The sequence below is a fragment of the Anabas testudineus genome, chromosome 8 (genome assembly GCF_900324465.2).
Source record: "Anabas testudineus chromosome 8, fAnaTes1.2, whole genome shotgun sequence".
Taxonomy (NCBI): Eukaryota; Metazoa; Chordata; class Actinopteri; order Anabantiformes; family Anabantidae; genus Anabas; species Anabas testudineus.
Window position 1 is genome coordinate 16,593,405 of NC_046617.1, and position 18,995 is coordinate 16,612,399.

The 18,995-nt window shown below is 40.4% G+C and overlaps 2 protein-coding genes across 2 annotated transcripts; both read left to right on the plus strand.

Annotated features, from left to right (window-relative positions):
- The first annotated feature begins 891 nt into the window (after positions 1-891).
- Positions 892-13,724, plus strand: slc17a7a (solute carrier family 17 member 7a). The gene is made up of 13 exons (XM_026350619.1): positions 892-953; positions 7,852-8,104; positions 8,303-8,421; positions 8,638-8,752; positions 8,840-8,927; positions 9,151-9,237; positions 9,315-9,457; positions 9,612-9,761; positions 10,141-10,273; positions 10,543-10,653; positions 10,783-10,910; positions 11,004-11,073; positions 11,152-13,724. The coding sequence occupies exons 1-13, from the start codon at positions 892-894 to the stop codon at positions 11,436-11,438; spliced, it is 1,746 nt and encodes a 581-aa protein (XP_026206404.1). The 3' UTR covers positions 11,439-13,724.
- A 1,247-nt stretch (positions 13,725-14,971) lies between these two features.
- On the plus strand, positions 14,972-18,667 carry zgc:55558 (Ras family GTPase). The gene is made up of 5 exons (XM_026350689.1): positions 14,972-15,246; positions 15,500-15,612; positions 16,453-16,631; positions 16,838-16,997; positions 17,125-18,667. Exons 2-5 carry the CDS (start codon positions 15,502-15,504, stop codon positions 17,236-17,238), a joined length of 564 nt encoding a protein of 187 aa, XP_026206474.1. The 5' UTR covers positions 14,972-15,246; positions 15,500-15,501; the 3' UTR covers positions 17,239-18,667.
- Positions 18,668-18,995: the final 328 nt, after the last annotated feature.

Genomic DNA, 18,995 nt, shown 5'->3' on the forward strand with positions numbered 1-18,995 from the left:
AAGATTGAAGTAGATGATTACATAAAAAGCAGGTTGTATGTTTAAAGAGCGTTACTGCAATGTTTGGCGTTAGCTTTTCAGTCAAGCTGGAAATTTGCCTCTGTATCTGTAATAATGACTTGACTTTAAAGGGAGGATCCAACATAAACCCAGTTTTCCAATATGTTTCAATTCAGTTTCACTGGCACTTTTGTGCAGCATTGATCAAATTCACTTAGATTTACACAGGTGCTCTTCACAGTTTGAAGCTTTGGTTACGTGGCCTATCATAAATTAATGCATTTCTGCTGCCAGTACCTGCTCAGTCTGAGTAAGTTCTCTTGAAGTTTTGTGCAGCAGGACACATTTTCATATTACTGCTACTCAAGCATCCTTTTAGGAAGGTTTTGGTTTTGGTTGGAAACTCCTTAATTATTGGTATGGCAGTTTTTAATAACTTATAAAGTCACTGAGAGTTACAAAAAAAAGTAAGTCCAATTACAGAAGATTGTAATTGGACCATAAAGGTCACAACACTGGTGTCAGTAAGCTTGTCCATTTCCAACTTTCTATGGATGACAGAAACATTTTTGGAGCGTGGTAACTAATGATGGGTTTACACATGGAGTCATCAATAATCTATTCAAATCAATGTAGTCTAAATATCAATCAGTGTCATCTTTATCAGCTGAGACCAAATACTGCATTAGTTTTTTTTTTTTTTTTTTTTTGTAGTGAACCTGAAACCTTTCTGTGGCCTGGGAGTAAAGTGTTAGGGAGGGATGAGAGAGAGAGAGAGAGAGAGAGAGACAGCAATGAGAGAGAGGGAGGGAGAGAGATCTGTGCGCGCTCAGGCAGGACAGGAGGGTGCGCGGGACATCAGCACACCGGCCGGGTCAAGGAGCTGCAAGGATGGAGATCCGACCAGACAGGTTTAAGGCGGTCGCGGGCAAAACTCTGGGAAAAATTCACAGGTACACATCTATTTAAAAACCATCCTGACTCTACTTCTGACTTTTCCCAGTTTTCATGCGTTTTGGGGCACAGTTCAGTTCTGCTCTACATGACACTGCGATTCGTAGTGTTCGTGTTTCCTTTCTCTCTCCTCCAACTACCAACTCTCTAGTGAAGCAAAAGTTAGTTTATTATTGAATTTGACACAGAACAAGAGAGAAGATGGGCTCAAGCCACAGTTACAGCTTAGGGTGTCGGCTACGTCCGAGTTTACGCAGCCTGCAGCGCAGTGACTGGAGTGACAGAAGTGGGTGGAAATGCCGCTAGTGATGGGCACAACATCTGCCTCTCGTTTCACGGATAGCTTGTTTGTATTTATACAGGACACAAATAAATTATGGAAGAAACTATCAGCAAAAACAGAAATCCGTTATGGGGATGCTTCGGGAAAGGAAGTGTCCAAACTCACTACAATGAGTTTTCTCGTGATGCTGCTGTTTGAAACTAGTTTTTTCCTGCTTGTTTGTCAGATTTGGCCCAGCTGGACGTAGATTAAGTATATTGGTGTTTTCAGACAAGAAGAAACTGCGGTTACATAATATTTCCGTGCGCTATTGGCACAACCTGGCTGAACGAGAGCGCATTATGTTTTCCACCCAGTTCCTTAACTTCAAGTTACGTTACTTCTTTGTAATAATCAATTATTTTGAATGATAACCAGTTTTAATTTATTCACTACTTGTCAGTGATACAATGTGGTAAGGAGAAGTAGGATTTCACGTGGCTTAAAATATCTGTGATGATTTTTAATTATTGGATTCATTCAAATATAATTTGTGCATTTTTCAGATTATTTCTATAATAATTTTACAACATTTCATCTGTCAGTTTCTGATGATAATCCTTAAGATCTAAAAATGACATTACTGGCAGTAATTTTATATAATAAAGATAATTCTGGTGCCAGTTGTTTAAAAAATAAAATGTAAAGATTTTTGTTATATGATTCTTATGGCAATGCAGTGAAGCTATTACTCTATTCATCTATTAGTTGTTGAATAATTGGCGGAAACCTGAAACAAATCCATTTATCAATAAATCAACATGTGCCTACAGCTGCATCTAAATGTCTTAAAGTGACAGATATATGTAAATATATTTATTTACAGAACAAACTGTGCACACAGATTGATGAGCAGACATTCTGTCAGTAAAAAATAGATCTAAGACACATCGATACACCATCCTGCAATAACTTTTGCTTTAAGCTCTCCCTCTCAGGATTTGAGGTAGCAACCAAATGTATAAATCCCGTCCTGAAATAGCCTGTTTTTCAGTCCAGCTGTCGAGCCATGCAAATCCCTGAACTCTCTCCTCCCACTCACTCCATCCCAGCCCATGCCACTTCCTCTATCCGCTCCCTCTCCTCCAGCCTCCATCCATCCATCCATCCATTGAGACACCAGCACAGACAACTTTCAGCCTATCAGGGTCTTCCAGATTAACAGACATGCAAATCTCAGGCTTTTTTTTTCTCTTTTCCTTGCTATGAGCCATGCATGTGCACAGCCACAGCTGATGCTGTGAGAGATGTGATGTATGGGATTGGATTCAAATTGGTTTTAGTGGGTGTTTCCCCGGATTAGCAAGTGAACTGCGGTTTTATGTGGCCGCGGGGATTGGTGCAAGTGATGGTTTCAAGAGAAAAAGAGACTGTTTTGAACGTGTGACAGATGTATGTTTTGAGGTGTGAGCAAGTTTGTGTGTGTGCATGTGTGAAAATGTTGCATCTTGTGCAGATTAGTGTGTCTGTGCAATCTCACCACCTCACAAACTGTGATCCTTGCTGATGAAACCAGCCAGGGGTTCATCTATTATTTAAACATTTTCTCCATCAGAATGCATCTCCTGTTTCTATATTAAACTCCACTAGGTAAGCATAAACTTTAGCACTGTAAGGTCAGGTGCATTCTACATCTCTCTGCTGGCTGTTTGTACTTTTTGCATTTGTAAATAAATGCCCACATATTCATCTGTACACCTTCTTACACTTTATGAAGTATAATCAGACTAATGCTAAAGCTTTAGCAAACTCATGCTAAAGCTATCTCTTCATGGAATCTGTGCAAAATGAACTAGTAGTTCTCGTGGCATCCCCTGGACATTTTGCATTTCATGAAAATGACACATATTGGTTTATTAAAATACCTAGTAGACGTGCAGGACGTCCAGGGCTACACGAGGAGAGCTTATGTTTCCCTGAATGAAAGGCAGCACAGAATATAACAGGTATACCATCCCTTTTTAATCATTTTTACTTGCGGTTAAGTGCTACATGTTACACAGTGACCTGAAAAGTTGTTTTGATGAAATAATCAAATAACAATGAACCTTTGCCATTTGTTTTGTAATGTATTGCATAGTACAGACTGTTTGGTATGATTTAAACAGAGCATCATATATCAATTTAAGAATTTCTGCCATCAGATTAATTAATTGCACACACAAGTCCACTCCTGTGCTAAACATGATGGAATCACTGATGAATGACTTTTTTTTTTTTATTATCTGGGGGGCTCTGTGTACTCTAGTATGTGGAAAGGCCGCACACATGATGAGCTGAGCAGTTTGGAAAGTCAGCTGCACCCGCCCAGCATGCCTGGTAACTGGCAGCAATGCTTTTTAAATCCATGATGTCAGGTGTGTCCCTGTGTGGTGAAAACATGTCGCCTTGAACAGCACTGAGAAGCAAACTAACGGCATGAAAAGAAGCATTTTAATATATCTTAAAATATATTGTGCTGATCGTATTGTGGCCCCGTTCGGTTCACTGTTGGGTGTAATATGTGAGTGCATTGGTGGTGAGCGCTCACACAGTGATTGAGTTGTAGTATGTGAATATTGAGATAATAAGTCTATGAAGGTCACACGTGTGAACATGGTGTGTGTGTGTCCACAGGAGATGGAGAGAAAAAAAGCAGTGTGACAGGATGGGGAGGAGGGTGTCTCCCTGGGTGACACAGTCCCACCGAGACCCAATCTGTTCACTTCAGGGAGAGTGAAAAGCTCATGGAGGAAAGGGGGAGACACCACTATCACAATGAGTTAGTTACAAACACTTGACAGAATGAATGAGGGGGAAATCATGACACGAAGAGAAAAAAATCACGGGGGGCCACTTTATTAGGTACAGCAGATAAATGAGGAGTCCAAAATGGATTATATTAGATTGTAAAGGTGTACGATATAAAATGGAAAGTGAGTGAACAGTAGAACGAAGGACGTGGACAAATAATGACCAGGGCGCCTGGTGTTATATAAGAATTTACGGTCAAACTCGTTCTCTCTCTCTCTCTGTCTGTCTCTATCATCCTCTTATGAGAGGATTATGCAGAACACTCTGTGAATTGGTGAATTTAATGTACAGGGTAACAAAAATTCCAGGTCACCAACCAGCACGTGAGACTGACTTATTTGTTAGGGCAATGCTATAAATTAAATTATAAATATTGTCTCTGATAATGTAAGGTAAGTACAGTTGGTGGAGCGTGGAATTCAGCACGAGCCACATGAATATGTTATTTAATAATCATGTGATTTAATCATGTGTTTGATTGCACATGACTTTTATGTTTGATATTTGAAGGCTTGATGGTGTAGTTGTAGTGAGATTCTGGGTTTAAACCTGTTGGCCATGGTGTCTCTTCATGTCTCTGTGGAGTTCTTCCAGGTATACTGATTTCCTGCTGCAGCCCAAAAACAAGCAGGTTAGACTGATTGGCAACTCTGTATTGCATGTAGGTGTAAATGATTGTCTGTCTCAATATGTCAGCTTCACAAATCCCACTTCTTGCCCCCTGTGACCAACTAATAGCTGGATGATTGTTTTAGGGAGATCTACTGAAGACATCTAAACTATATCTACTAAATCAAAGCATTTAACTCTGGCATCTAAAGGAATTTGTGTCTTTTTTTAATCACTGAAACTATGAGCTTGAACTCTCAACTGAGCTTGTTACTATTGTAATTATGATATTTCAAAGAGCCTGGGGTCACGGGACTTCTGCCTGCTCATGTTCTCTCGCTCATTAATTGTTGCCAGCTGAGACCAATCAGGTCCTTGCTATGCCTACGAGTGAAGCTGCATCAGCTGACTGGAAGTTCACAGCGTTGTGAGCTTCACGTGGAGGCAAATGTCCAGGGACGTCTCTCCTTTTATCTATGTGTGCATCATACCGAGGCTGGTTCAGGAACAAGCACAGTCATTAAATAAGTTTTGTGCAAACCTCTTCAATACCATCTTAAAAGATTACATCACAGGAGGGCGACCCTCACCCAATCAGCTGTTTTTGGATACTTACACACACACACTTGGGAAAAATTGTCTTTTGGTGAGAAGCATCTGTAATTAACAGACATTTTTGCTGTGGGCTAGTCTCGTTAGATGGTAGCATATGTGAAGGTGTCAGGCTGCAATCTGTCTTGAGGTTTAATGAGGATCCACTTGCAACCGAACTGTGAAGTGGGATACTGTGCTCCACTCCATGAGCTGAGTCAGCACATTTATTTGGTACAGAGAGGAGAGCTGTATGAGCACAGACAAAAAAAATAAAAAAATAAATAAGAAAAACACCTTTGTTTGTGTCACATCAGCTTTTTAATCAAATGACTGCTTGGTAACAATGTAAAGTATTTTTGTTTACTGCACTATGGTGCACATATTAGGTCTGTACACCTTCTATCAATACACAGTGTGTCTGCAACCATCAATGAAACAAAGGCTTATAATAGTCACACAAATAAATCAATCAAACCTCAATATAATCTGTAGCAGATGAGGGAAAAACTGACATTTTATAAATTGATAAATGTTCAGTATTTAAGTGAAAGAAATCTGTTTTATAGAATCATTGAAAACCTGAATCAAAGCAACTGTGCATCATGACAGAGGCAGACTCATGCCCAGTGCTAGTCTGTCCTTCCATATTCATTTCCGGAAGTGAATCATTTTTGCAATCCTAATCTGAATGTTGTGACAGATTAAAAGAGAGAGAGAGAGAAAGAGAGAGAGAGGATATAGCCTCTGTAATCTCTTATAAATTCCAAAACATTGCTTTTCAAAGTATTACTTTTTTGTTGCCCATTGTTCTACTTAAAAGCTAGAATTTGAATTGAATTTGTAAAACGTTCTACTAGCATAAATTTTCATTTTTATCTTGTTTGACTGCATGAATACATAAAGAGATTTTGCAGAATCTGCTCTATTGGAAATAGGGGAAGGAGAAAAATCCACATGCATAACGAAGAAACACAACAACTGCACGGATGAGGCTGTGTATATGCAAAGAAGCAGATCTACAGATAGATAGATAGTGACAGATTATGGTGTAAAAGCTAGAGTGAATTATTTATCTCACTCAAAAACACATCAATAATTAAAGAATGTCAGAGTCTGACTTGTCTTGTGTTGGCGTGTGTGAATAAGTTATCCTGGAGAGTCTGAGAGAGATGAATTGTTGGCATCCAATGCAGTAACTACCTGCTTTGGGAGAGAATTGAAGCTCAATACTTGAAATCCATTTTTAAAAATGCAACCATCCTTGTGGTGTCTGTTTCTGTGCATATTTCTCCAGCTCACTGGATTCAACACGATGGAAAGTGTACAGACGGCACACTGCAAAATATACACGGAAAGCTGAATATGTGAGAGATCTGCTATTAGTATGTACCTAAGTCTGCTGTATACATGCGGCTGTGTGTTTATTAGTAGGGGGTGATGTTGAGAATATGGAGGTTGTAGTACACAGATGGTCGCTCCCCTGACTCCTCTGTTTGACTCCTCTGGAAAAAAGTGGCTCTAACCACTTGACAAAAATGGTCTTGCACGAATTCAGTCACAGCCTAAAATAACAACTACTCTTGGTGTCCTCTGAGTAAAAGAAAGACTCGTTTGTACTATATTAAGATCCTGGGCCGACACAAAGATATTTTAGATAAAGAATTCTAAGATTGGAAACATTTAACATCTCGACTACACCCTCTTGATCTAATTTGACGTTATAATCAATTGTAAACTGTCAAATTCATCTAGATTTCTACACTGTAAAACAATTGTGCTCTCACAGACAAGCCTCATGATATAAACCTCACGGTACAAACACACAGCTCTGTCCAGTCAGTGGTAATATGAATAGGGTTAGTCTGTCTCCAGTGAGCTGGTCTTTGTGTCTGAGCCCAGTACGGTGGCAGGTCCCAGGCGACCTGAAGGAGCGAACACTTGGGGAATGTGCTGTCGTAGCTAACTCTGTCCCTTAGCAAGTGACAGCTGCTTTCCCACACTGGGACATGCTGAGTCAGACACGACTCCAACATGGTGCTTGTTGTCTGTGTGAAACTGTGCAAGAGAGAGAGAGAGAGAGAGAGAGAGAGAATATTGAAGGTGAACATAAAAAGACTAATTCTCTGCAGTGAGAAACATGGACAGAGAAATGATAAATACTCTTTGTTTGATCCTCAGAATAACACAGTACCTCCACAATCCCTCCATCCATGTGAAAATACTTTCAATTTCTTAATTGGAAATGCAGAAAGCCATGTTTTGTTGGCAAGATATGCATGAAAAGGAAGAGAAGATGCAAAGAAAGTCAGGGAAAAGGAACCATCTTTAACCTGGCCACATGTGGAAATGAATCTTCCCCACTTACTCCCAGGAAATTCCCCTTACAGTTGCTGTTTTCATGCTACGCAACAAAACAAACTGCTCTGTTTTTATGGCAACAAATTAGAAATATAATGGAATCATGCTGTGTATTATTGCATCTTTGGAAACTTTTGGGTTCACATTATTTCCTAAAGTGCAGACAAAGACTCATAGTTGACCTTTCTGAATGCCGTCTCTGTCTCTGTGTCTCCAATCAGGCTGATTGAGAAGCGGCAGCCCAATGGAGAAACCATTGAGTTATCAGCAGAGGGACGTCCTGAACTGGTGGAGGAGAAGGAGCTGCCGGTGGTGGACTGTACCTGCTTTGGTTTGCCCAGGCGGTACATCATCGCCATCCTGTCGGGCCTGGGATTCTGCATCTCTTTTGGCATAAGGTGTAATCTGGGTGTAGCCATTGTGAGCATGGTCAATGACCACACGGTGTACAAGGGCAACAAGGAAGTACTTGTGGTAAGTGTCAGAAATAAAAGCTACAGTAGGTGAAGGTAGGCACTTAACCGCACTTTTGTGTGGTAGTAAAATTTAGCTAAAATGAAATTATATCGTGTAATTTTGTATGCATTTGCAAAAATACTTTTAGGTTAAAATAGGTAAGAGATTTTTTTAAAATGCAGTTCTGATGACTCTGATTTGAACTCGTTTGTCCAGGCTGCACAGTTCACCTGGGACCCTGAGACAGTGGGGATGATCCACGGCTCCTTCTTCTGGGGCTACATAGTCACACAGATTCCAGGTGGCTTTATATGTCAAAAATTTGCAGCCAACAGGTGAATATCCTCACATTAACAGCATTATCTCCAAAAAACATTATATTTCATCATAGTTTTCACACAGTACTGAATATATAATCTGAGGCAGTTTGTTTTGTATGTGTGTGTGTGCTTGTGTGTGTGTGTGTGTGTGTGTGTGTGTGTGTGTGTGTGTGTGTGTGTGTGTGTGTGTGTGTGTGTGTGTGTGTGTGTGTGTGTGTGTGTGTGTTCAAGAGTGTTTGGCTTTGCCATAGTGGCCACCTCCACCCTCAACATGCTGATTCCATCTGCCGCTCGCTGCCATTACAGCTGCGTCATACTGGTCAGGATATGCCAGGGCCTTGTTGAGGTACAGCATGTTTCTTTGTGCACACTTTACATGCTGGACGCTGTGTGAGATTGATGTACATGCATACATGTTTTTCTTGTCCTTCAGGGAGTATCCTACCCAGCCTGCCACGGTATCTGGGCCAAGTGGGCGCCTCCTCTGGAGAGAAGTCGATTAGCCACAACAGCCTTTTGTGGTAAAGTTTCAAAAGCTTTTCCTTATATCTGTTGTATCTCAACTAGAGGTACATTCTTGAACGTAAGAGCTTTCTGTAAATTTAAGACATTACAGGACGTGGATATTTTGTAACTGTAAGCATCTAATTAAAAGAAAAGAACATTATAAGAAACATAAAATTTAAATATGACTGAAAAATACAAATAAAATATTTGTTTTTAATTTTCTTGACACCTTCTTAGGGTCCTATGCTGGGGCTGTGGTGGCCATGCCCTTAGCTGGAATACTGGTACAATACACCGGGTGGCCTTCAGTATTCTATGTCTATGGTTAGTATCCTCACTCTGAGATGCGTACTGGCTCACTGCAGTACTTTGATTTGTGGACTGTTGTCTTCCTCTCTCAGGCAGCTTCGGAATATTCTGGTACTTGTTCTGGATTCTGGTGTCGTATGAAAGTCCTGCAGCGCATCCCACCATCTCACCGGAGGAGAGGAAGTACATCGAAGATGCAATCGGAGAGTCGTCATCATTTCTCAATCCTCTCCAGGCATGGCACCATGATGATTATGTGTAGCATATGAATCCACACACAAACACACACTGTAGTGTGGTTGTACTGTACACATCTTTAAATACACACACACACACACACACACACACACACATCCAGCCAAATGTAACCCTGTTTCTTTTGTTGGCAGAAATTTAAAACCCCGTGGAGACACTTCTTCACCTCCATGCCAGTCTACGCCATCATTGTGGCCAACTTCTGCAGGAGCTGGACTTTCTACCTGCTGCTCATCAGCCAGCCAGCCTACTTTGAAGAAGTCTTTGGCTTTGAGATCAGCAAGGTGAGATCATATCATCTCAATAAAATCACGTTTAAAAATGTTTTTACAGAACAAAGTATGAAAGCATTAACTGAAAAAATACTTGAAGTACCATTTGCAGCTATATATAATTAGTAAATATATTTAGTTTTAATATCTAATTAAGTAATAGTGTGATATTTGCTTCTGAAATGTAATGAAGTTTAAGTAGCAGATGATGAAAAGTGTCCAAGGTCACTTCAGCTGGAGTTAATGAACATTTAGACTTCCAGGGCAACCTTCAGTTTTTAACATGAAATATGTTTCTGATAAGAAAACACTATTGATGGATCTACTTCTGTTTGTCTCACACACACACACAAACACACACATTTGCGCCCTGTCCCCTGTCCTCTTTCAGGTGGGCATGGTGTCAGCTTTGCCCCATCTGGTGATGACAATCATTGTGCCTTTTGGAGGCCAGTTGGCAGACTATCTGAGAAGCCACAACCTGATGACCACCACTAACGTCAGGAAGCTCATGAACTGTGGAGGTAAGAGTAAAAAAGGAGGTCATGGTTGGAGGACAGGGTGGAGAAATGAATTCAACGGGGAAGAAAAAAGAAACTGAATCAAGTTTCCCATCATGACACAGTTACTGTAGTTTAAATGGTTGCAATAAGTAACATTCTCTTTATCAAGTAAAACCTAAAACGGCATTTCACCTTTGCTATAAGGAAGCAGCATCAAGAATGATGAATGAGACAGAACCATTGATTGATATGGCGTTATAGGATTTTGTCTGTATGTGTGTGTGTTACAGGTTTTGGAATGGAGGCCACCCTCCTGCTGGTGGTGGGATACTCTCACACCAAAGGTGTTGCCATTTCCTTCCTGGTCCTCGCAGTGGGTTTCAGTGGATTTGCCATCTCAGGTATGGGTTGTTACAACGACTGGGTAGCTTTGCTCAGCTGATCGGCCCTGAAGCTTAAAACCAGTCAATTCCGATCTCCGGCTGATCAATCTGTGCACCTCAAGCTAGCGTGCTTCTGTTTTTTCTTAGGATTTAACGTCAATCACTTGGATATCGCCCCTCGATATGCCAGCATACTGATGGGCATCTCAAATGGGGTGGGAACATTATCTGGAATGGTGTGTCCTCTTATAGTCGGAGCCATGACCAAACATAAGGTAAATCTATTTATTTGTATCAGCGTTATGTGCCAAGTGTAAATGCAGTGAAAACAGGTAAACTCATACTGTAACACCTTTGTACCATTTCAGACACGTGAGGAGTGGCAGTACGTCTTCCTTATAGCTTCTCTTGTTCATTACGGAGGAGTGATTTTTTATGGTATGACTCTGAACACAGTGTTTTATGAACAGTTACAGAAAACTTTCGTCTATACACTGACAATATTTCTTTTAACAGGACTCTTTGCATCAGGAGAAAAGCAGCCCTGGGCAGACATCGAGAACACAAGTGAAGAAAAGTGTGGTATCATTGATGAGGATGAACTGGCCAATGAGACTGAGGAGATCTACCGTGGAGGTGGGCAGTACGGGGCCATCAGCCAACCAGTCGTTGGTTCCAATGGAGGAGGAGGGGGAGCCGGGTCTGGATGGGTGACAGACTGGGACAAATCTGAGGAGTATGTCCAACCGCCTGGATACAACTCTTACATGTATGGAGGAGAAGCAGAGAAGGAGCTGACATAAAAAAAAATCACATGATACATTTAAAAAATATTTAATATGATAAAGAAAAGATTGTGTTTTTGGAAAGAGACTGTGAGAGAGAGAGTTACTGCAATACTGAATGGACCTGCTGTGTGCTTTTGTACTATACTTACATCTGCACATATCAAAAGTATACATCTGATTCATTCCACTGTCAGTGTGTGTGTGTTAGTTCATGCGTAAGCATGTGTATGAAGGTATTAGAGTGACCAGTGTACATAAACTCATACAGTATTCAGTTATCGCCCAGACTTCCTTCCTGCTCCTGAGCTTGTTGTGATTGGTCAGGAGTCTTGTTTCCAACACATCACTAACACGATTCTGTGCGTCTGTGCATGTGTGTGTGTGTGTGTGTGTGTGTGTGTGTGTGTGTGTGTGTGCTTTTGCTTATACAGCAACACTCAAGCCATTGGCGTTGTGTTTTATTTTGCTGGGAAAGCACATTTGAAGCAACACTTTGAGTTTACAGTGTCAATTTCTCCAGATATACTAGAAATATAATAACTTATAATGATCATAGGAAAAAAAGATGCACAAATTGAAAGCTAATGTGTTTCTTTGTGGCCCTGTGAACAATCCTGTCCAGATGCATCAAGTTAAAGTTGCTCAACCACAGCAACATTAGGTTTCTAAGAAATGCTTGCATATGATAATTAACTCGTGTTGAGAATCAGTGAGGTTTTAAACCCCTACGCATTCAAATGTTTCGGAGAGTGAAGAGGTGCTTAAGTGTTGTGTGTTTTAAAGCTGTGAAGCTTTTATTGTAGCAGGCTGCCCTTAATGTGTGCGTGCATCTGTGTGTGTGTGTGTGTGTGTGTGTGTGTGTGTGTGTGTGTGCAAAAGGCATGTGCTTGAATTTGTGCATAAAGCTGCATGTGGTGTCTAGCTTAATCTCACCTGGGTCTGACCTAACTAGGTCATGTTCAGCCAGGCTTATAGGTCAAAAAGCCCATATCATGAGTAATCATCTAACACTTGTGATTTTCCATTTGGTGTGTATACAACCACTGGTGAAGTGGCCCACAGTGACAAGTTGAGTGTGGTAGTTGCTTAACTGTTCCCCTGATTAACCAGCGCAGCACAGAAAACCCAGACATCATCTCATGTGCTGCCTGTTGGGTGTCTCTGGCAGACTCTCCCTCTGTTTTTTCTGTGTGTTTAACAGGATGTTTCATGACCTTTTTGTCTTTATGATCTGTTGGTGCTGTTTCCTCATCTTTAATGTCAGTCATGTTTGAGTTGGTGGGTCAGAGCAACTGTGTGTATGTGTGTGTGTATGTGGTAGTGAGTGTGTTGCTGTGCTGGATGCAGGTGCTGAAACACTGTGCGGTGAGCATGTTTTAATGAGCGTTGCAGCGCAGTAGCCCGTCAGTCCTCCTCCTTTCACACACAAACACACACAGGATGCTAATCACAGCACAGTCAAGTGCACCATGCACAGAGTGCAGAGGGAGTGGTGGCACAATATTTGATATTTGTGCGCCTGTTGGAGTAAAGCACACCCGTGGCGTGCACTGACTTAGGGTGGCATTAAGTATTTATCACTTCATTATCAGAGGGTGTGTTAAAGTGTGCTAACAACCATGACCAATCACATCAGCTCCTCTCACGCCCTTTAAAATCAGCACTCTCATCATCTTCACACCAGCTAGGTAAGAGTGAGGGGAAGAGTCTCACACAGGAGGGGAATTGCATACAGTATTGCATATTGTGCAAGCTGCGCAGTACGACGTTTTGCACTCGGACGTACAGTATAGTAGGCAGAGTCAACTAGACACAACACACACAAACACACACGTTCTGCATTCAGCTTGTACTCATGCTAACACTCGAGCTCTTTTGCAGATAGAGAATCTATTTCTGCCTCTCAAATAGAAGGTTTGTGATTTGAATGTGAAAAGGGGTTTATTTCAATCTGATGAAGGTTTATTGGTAAAATGTGTTGGTATATGTTGGTAAATTATTTTAAAAAGTGACGAAGGCAAATTTCTATTTTGTTTGGAGGGAAATGTCTAAAAGACATGAATGATTATTAATGTGATCAATTTAATTTTTTAAGTGTTGTAATGGTGTATTTTTAATCAAGTTTCTTCTTTGTCTCAGTTCAAGACTGTTCCAACGTTGTTCTCCTTCTTGATGAAATGTGTGGTTAACTGATGGGAGTAAGTGTAAAAATAAAAAAAAAGGATTTGATAATATTGTGGAAAATATTATGTGTATAAAAGATGTATATGTGAGATATCCTTGTGTATAATAAAATTTAAATAATTTAACAAGATGTCACTATTTCAGCAGAATCATGTTATCACCAAACAGCGTGATGACGCATTAAATAAGAGTTGAACTTTTTTTTTTTTAACATCATCGGAGCAATGTCACTTCTATCTCTGTTTCTCTTTTTCTCTCCCGGGACAGATGGATGCAGGATTATCTCTGTGATTTTAGGCAAAGATTAGATGGGAGAACAGATGCACTCAGTGGGAGAGTGAGGGAGAAACGTGGACGTCACAGACAAGGGAAGTGAGGATGATGGACCGGAGGGTGGGGCACGATGCCTGCTCTGAGTGTGCGTGATTGTGTGTGACCAGTGTGGTGCAGATAAACCTTTAAGAAGCACTTGAAATTGATAGACAGTTTGTTTAAACATAATTTGTGAGCCGCTTTGAATCATCAGTTTAATTTCCGCACGATTAAACAACATTTTGTTGCAATTTCAGATCTTCCAACACATCTTTGATGATGGATGATTTGATCACACAATCATGATGTACAATGTGCTTAAGCTTCCACAACTCGGGTAACATCTCCTGGAAGGCAAACACCTACTATTAAACCTGGAATTATAGACATCAGCAAGCCCTTTAGATTTTTCTTTTAAAAAAAATACTAATTTTACTTGTTAAATGTATTATTTGTGTTACACTACTAATGGGTTTTCTGCACTGCTATAAAACCAAATGATTAATGATTCAAATAAATGATTATTGCTCGCATTACACGAGTTTTAATGGAGGGTTGCAGTTTCTAAACGTGACCACTAAGTGGCAGTGAACACAAAAAATGCCCTAAATGACACTTCCGGTGAGAACTTTCAAAATAAAACAGTTAGAAGAAGGTGGTGTTACTTATGTTGGGTCCACAGTCCAGTGTAAATGTGATTCCCAATGGATATAAAAAGTGTGAATACGCATTGCAGGCTTATTTGTTGAAATGTATTTTATGAGACAGGGGGTAAAACGTTCTTTAATGTAGACTAAACTCGTATTAACATACATGTAAATACCCGAACAGACTTTAAGGTGTGGAGCGGAGAGAAACCATCTGTGGGCGAAGGAGGGTTCCCTTAGGCCACGCCCAATATACTTCTCTTTATGATTGGACAGATTGACCAACAGAAGGCGGAGTTTCAAAGTAGACCCCAGCTATGATTGGTCCTTTCGGGTGTCTGTCTGCCTGCCGTCGTCTCATTGGCTACTTGATGAGGGGATTAACGCGTAAACTCACTGCTGACAAGGAATCACAATGGAGACTGACTAGCTGCTCGCACGGATTCAGGCTTTTAGTTTATTTATTACACGAAATTAGATTTATATTAGTGATTTCGCACAGCTCTAGTTCCGATTTTTGTGAGAAATACAAGTTTGGGTCATATTCCGAAGGCTTTCTGCGAGTGTTTTCAACAAGGAAATCGTCCCAGGCTAACGTTATGTAGCAAGCTAATCTCACTTATCCTTTGGTAAACTCAGCTAGCTAACATTTCACCGACTGTAATAAAGCACACAGAAAGGTAAGTACGATTAAACTGTTCTGACTTTTAACACTAGCACTCATTCATATTGTTTCAGTAACTAAAACGAAGAGTTAGCTCGAAGACAATTGATAGAAATCTAAAATCTGGGTCAATCTCTTCGTCTTGTCGGTGTGAGGAAGAAGCAACTGGTTGGATTTGTCCATGTTCATCGTGGACATGTTAACTCATGCTAATCGATTCAAACTGAAATCACTGCTTTTGATAAACGTCTGCTGCCTCTGTCTCACAGGCATGACTGAATATAAACTCGTGGTAGTCGGGGCAGGAGGTGTGGGGAAGAGCGCTCTCACCATCCAGCTCATCCAGAACCACTTTGTTGATGAATATGATCCAACAATAGAGGTAAGAGGTGTTAAAGGTGTGTAAAGTGTAATTAGCCTAAAAGATAACAATAATAATCTGCAAAGTGCATAATTGCGATTTGCATGTAATGCAAAGGACGTTGTGGGAGAGACGAACACACCTCAAATATATTTAGAACTGCAAATAAATTTTAGGTTTGTTTTAAAATTCGCCATTGAAAAAGGCAATCACTTCTCTAAATAACTTCATGTCTTTAATGCTTTGTCTAGAGCTCACGTTGCATAAATCCATTTTGTCCTGTATTGTTAAATGTTAAAATATCAATTAAAAAAAAGGCAGTCAGGTCATTATATTGTATATTGCACATGAGGATTAAAATTCATAATGCATGGAGGTTTATTTTAGCGTTATAAATGGTTGAATTGAAGCTGTTTGACTGCTTCGTATACTTCTGTGCAGTTTAGTCTGTGACGATGGTTATACAAACAAATCATTACTAGTTTTTGAAGTTTTAAAGTCTAAGAAGCAAATTGTAACTAGAGCTCTGAAATAAATGCAGTGGAGCAACACATGGCAAGTCACAAACTGTACAGTCACAAATCTGTAGGACCCTCAAAACCTGCTAAAATGGGTTAGACTGTTTTTAAAAAATGGATCACAAATTAGTATACCTGGTAAAACATGAAGCTGTTGCTCTAAGAACACTGAACTAGCTCAAATAAGTGACACAGATGGCACTCAGTTTAACTTTTTAACTTATTTCTTTCTGCTCAATGGTCAAACATCGGTTTCATCAGTATTAAATAGATCAAGCTCTCTCTCAACAAGGTCTGATAACAAGCCATTGTCCAACTGAGCTCCACCTTTGCTGTGTTGCAGGACTCGTACAGAAAACAGGTGGTGATCGATGGAGAGACTTGTCTGTTGGACATCCTGGACACTGCAGGTCAGGAGGAGTACAGTGCCATGAGGGACCAGTACATGAGAACGGGAGAGGGTTTCCTCTGTGTGTTTGCCATCAACAACATCAAGTCATTTGAGGATGTTCACTTGTACAGGTAAAGGCTACTTACTGGGTTTTACACACAGAGTGCTGTGCTAGTAACTTCCGGTCTGTCAAAGTAGGACTAATTGTCTTTAAACAGTGGCTGCGTGTATCACGCCACTTCCTCAGCAGCAGGAACCGCTCAAATTATCTGTAACTCATATCTGTCGACACTCTGAAAGTGTTTACAAGTTCTCTGGGTTGCATGTGCCCCCCTAGAGAGCAGATCAACAGGGTGAAGGACAGCGACAGTGTTCCCATGGTGCTGGTCGGGAATAAGAGCGACCTGAGTACCCGTACAGTTGAGACACGACAGGCGCAGGAGCTTGCACGAAGCTATGGAGTGCCATTTGTTGAGACGTCTGCTAAAACCAGACAGGTGCGTAGAAAAGGCCTCGATTTTGTTTGCACTGAGGCCTGCAGGGGCATTGTTAAAGAAAATAGGTATCAATATATAAAACGTGATATATAATACTATATGAAACTTTTCTATTTCTGTCCTGCAGGGTGTAGAGGAAGCTTTCTATTCACTTGTAAGGGAGATTAGAAGATATAAGGAGACCAACCGCAGCAACAAGAAGAGCAAGAAAAACACTCAGAGACGTTGCATAATACTATAGCAAACCACACACACCCTTACAGCACTTGTTTTATGCTCCTCCTCACACACTGCCCCTCTTAGCTCACTTTGGAGACATTCAGAACACCTCAGACAGGGACGCAGGTGTGGCAGAATCCATCATTACTGCTGTTACAGTTTCCATGTAGAGTACATAACCACAAGATTTGCAGCTTATTCAACTTACAGTATGCGCAGTAACACTGTGAATTCATTTCAACCAAATAACTAGAAACTGCAGTTTTTACTTGTTTTTTCTTTAAGGTCAGCATTCGTGAAAACGCCATCGAGGTCTGTGGCGAAGAACCTGTCACAATGATCTTTTGCAAACGGTCTGGCCAGTGTTTTTTCAGCTCCTCTTCACTTGGTTTTCACAGTGGTACTTTAGGGTGAAGTGTCATACACTTGTTTTGCTTTCTGACAAATGATTGGTCAAACCTTCTAGAAATGTATTTTAAAAAACTCTTGGTTTTTCGGTGTGTCCTCAGAAGCTAAATACACAGCAGCAATAGGGCCCCATACCCCCCCCCCCCTTTTTTTTTTTTTTTTTAACTAACAAGAACCACATCAAATGCTGTAGTAGGACAGGATCACCACAGTAACAAAAGCCTCAACATTGTGTTCTAGACTCCTAGGTGCACTTTATTCAGTTCCTGTTGTTTATTGTAGCATTTAGCATTACTTGGTGCCATTTTAAAAGTTTACTCAGGAATATGGTGTGTTATCGGGAACTGGGGGATGACAGAGCTGTGTCAGGTGATTTGGTGGCTCTTTGTCATGAACCTGTTAGGTGTCAATCCTTCTATTTGTTCCACACAGCCACACTTTATTCTAAAGTCCACTTTTAATGCAATTTTTTGTTAGTCCCAGTGTTTTTGGTGGATGCAGTTTTGTGTCACTGCGTACATCACATTCTACCACAACTTGCAGTATGTACAAATACTCTTGTGGTACTAAATTTAAACCACACTGATGCTGCAGGAAATCTCACAGACAGTCATGTTACCTGATCATACTTGATACTAAATAGGGCAATTTTTTTTTTTTTTTTTTAAATACCATTGTTTGTCTTTGATAATTACAGTCACCCTAAATGTAATGGACTGTGGTTTAATGAATTTCTATTTTTGTAGCATCACAAACAGCTTTACCCATTAAAAAAACGGCATTAAACTGTTCACACAGTTACTGAAATTATATCAACATTGACTGAATCAACTTCAGCTAAGTTAACATGTAACAGAGGTGAGTCCACCCATGAAGAAATCACACTTGGCTACTAATGTCTCACTATCTGGACTTAAATTACATATTTAATAACTCTGAATATGTAAAATAAGACTTGGACTGAACAAATCTCTCACTGACAGCGATGTAAAACTCTGTTATGCACTCTGCTGTAACGAACAAGTAAATGTCTTTAGCTTTTACACCTTGTCTGTTTTATTTCTCCAAGGGAAGGTATTTACTGGTAAGGGTTTTTCAAGACTAGACGTATTCTTATATATAAACACAAACCATATAGAGACTCTGATCAGGAAAAAAAAAAGGCTATCTTTATACATCTACTTTCCTTCCATTGTATTGTGCACTCAAAACTGAAAGATGCCTCATGAATACTACTGTCCCGTTACCAAATCAATGCAGAGGAAGAGTTGTGGTTTATGAGGTTGAACTGAGACATCAACGCTGAAGAGACAGGTAATGAAACTTTTCATTTCTGTAAACCTACACTACGTGTGGCTGAACAGAGGTTCT

What these genes read in the sequence shown, in the direction of transcription:
- slc17a7a (XM_026350619.1), top strand. Translation starts at nt 892, where the DNA reads ATGGAGATCCGACCAGACAGGTTTAAGGCGGTCGCGGGCAAAACTCTG. An exon ending in TATGCCAGGGCCTTGTTGAG is followed by an intron (nt 8,753 to 8,839) that starts GTACAGCATGTT and finishes CTTGTCCTTCAG; the next exon opens with GGAGTATCCTACCCAGCCTG. An exon ending in TTCAGTATTCTATGTCTATG is followed by an intron (nt 9,238 to 9,314) that starts GTTAGTATCCTC and finishes TTCCTCTCTCAG; the next exon opens with GCAGCTTCGGAATATTCTGG.
- zgc:55558 (XM_026350689.1), top strand. Translation starts at nt 15,502, where the DNA reads ATGACTGAATATAAACTCGTGGTAGTCGGGGCAGGAGGTGTGGGGAAG. An exon ending in GAGGATGTTCACTTGTACAG is followed by an intron (nt 16,632 to 16,837) that starts GTAAAGGCTACT and finishes GTGCCCCCCTAG; the next exon opens with AGAGCAGATCAACAGGGTGA. An exon ending in CGTCTGCTAAAACCAGACAG is followed by an intron (nt 16,998 to 17,124) that starts GTGCGTAGAAAA and finishes TCTGTCCTGCAG; the next exon opens with GGTGTAGAGGAAGCTTTCTA.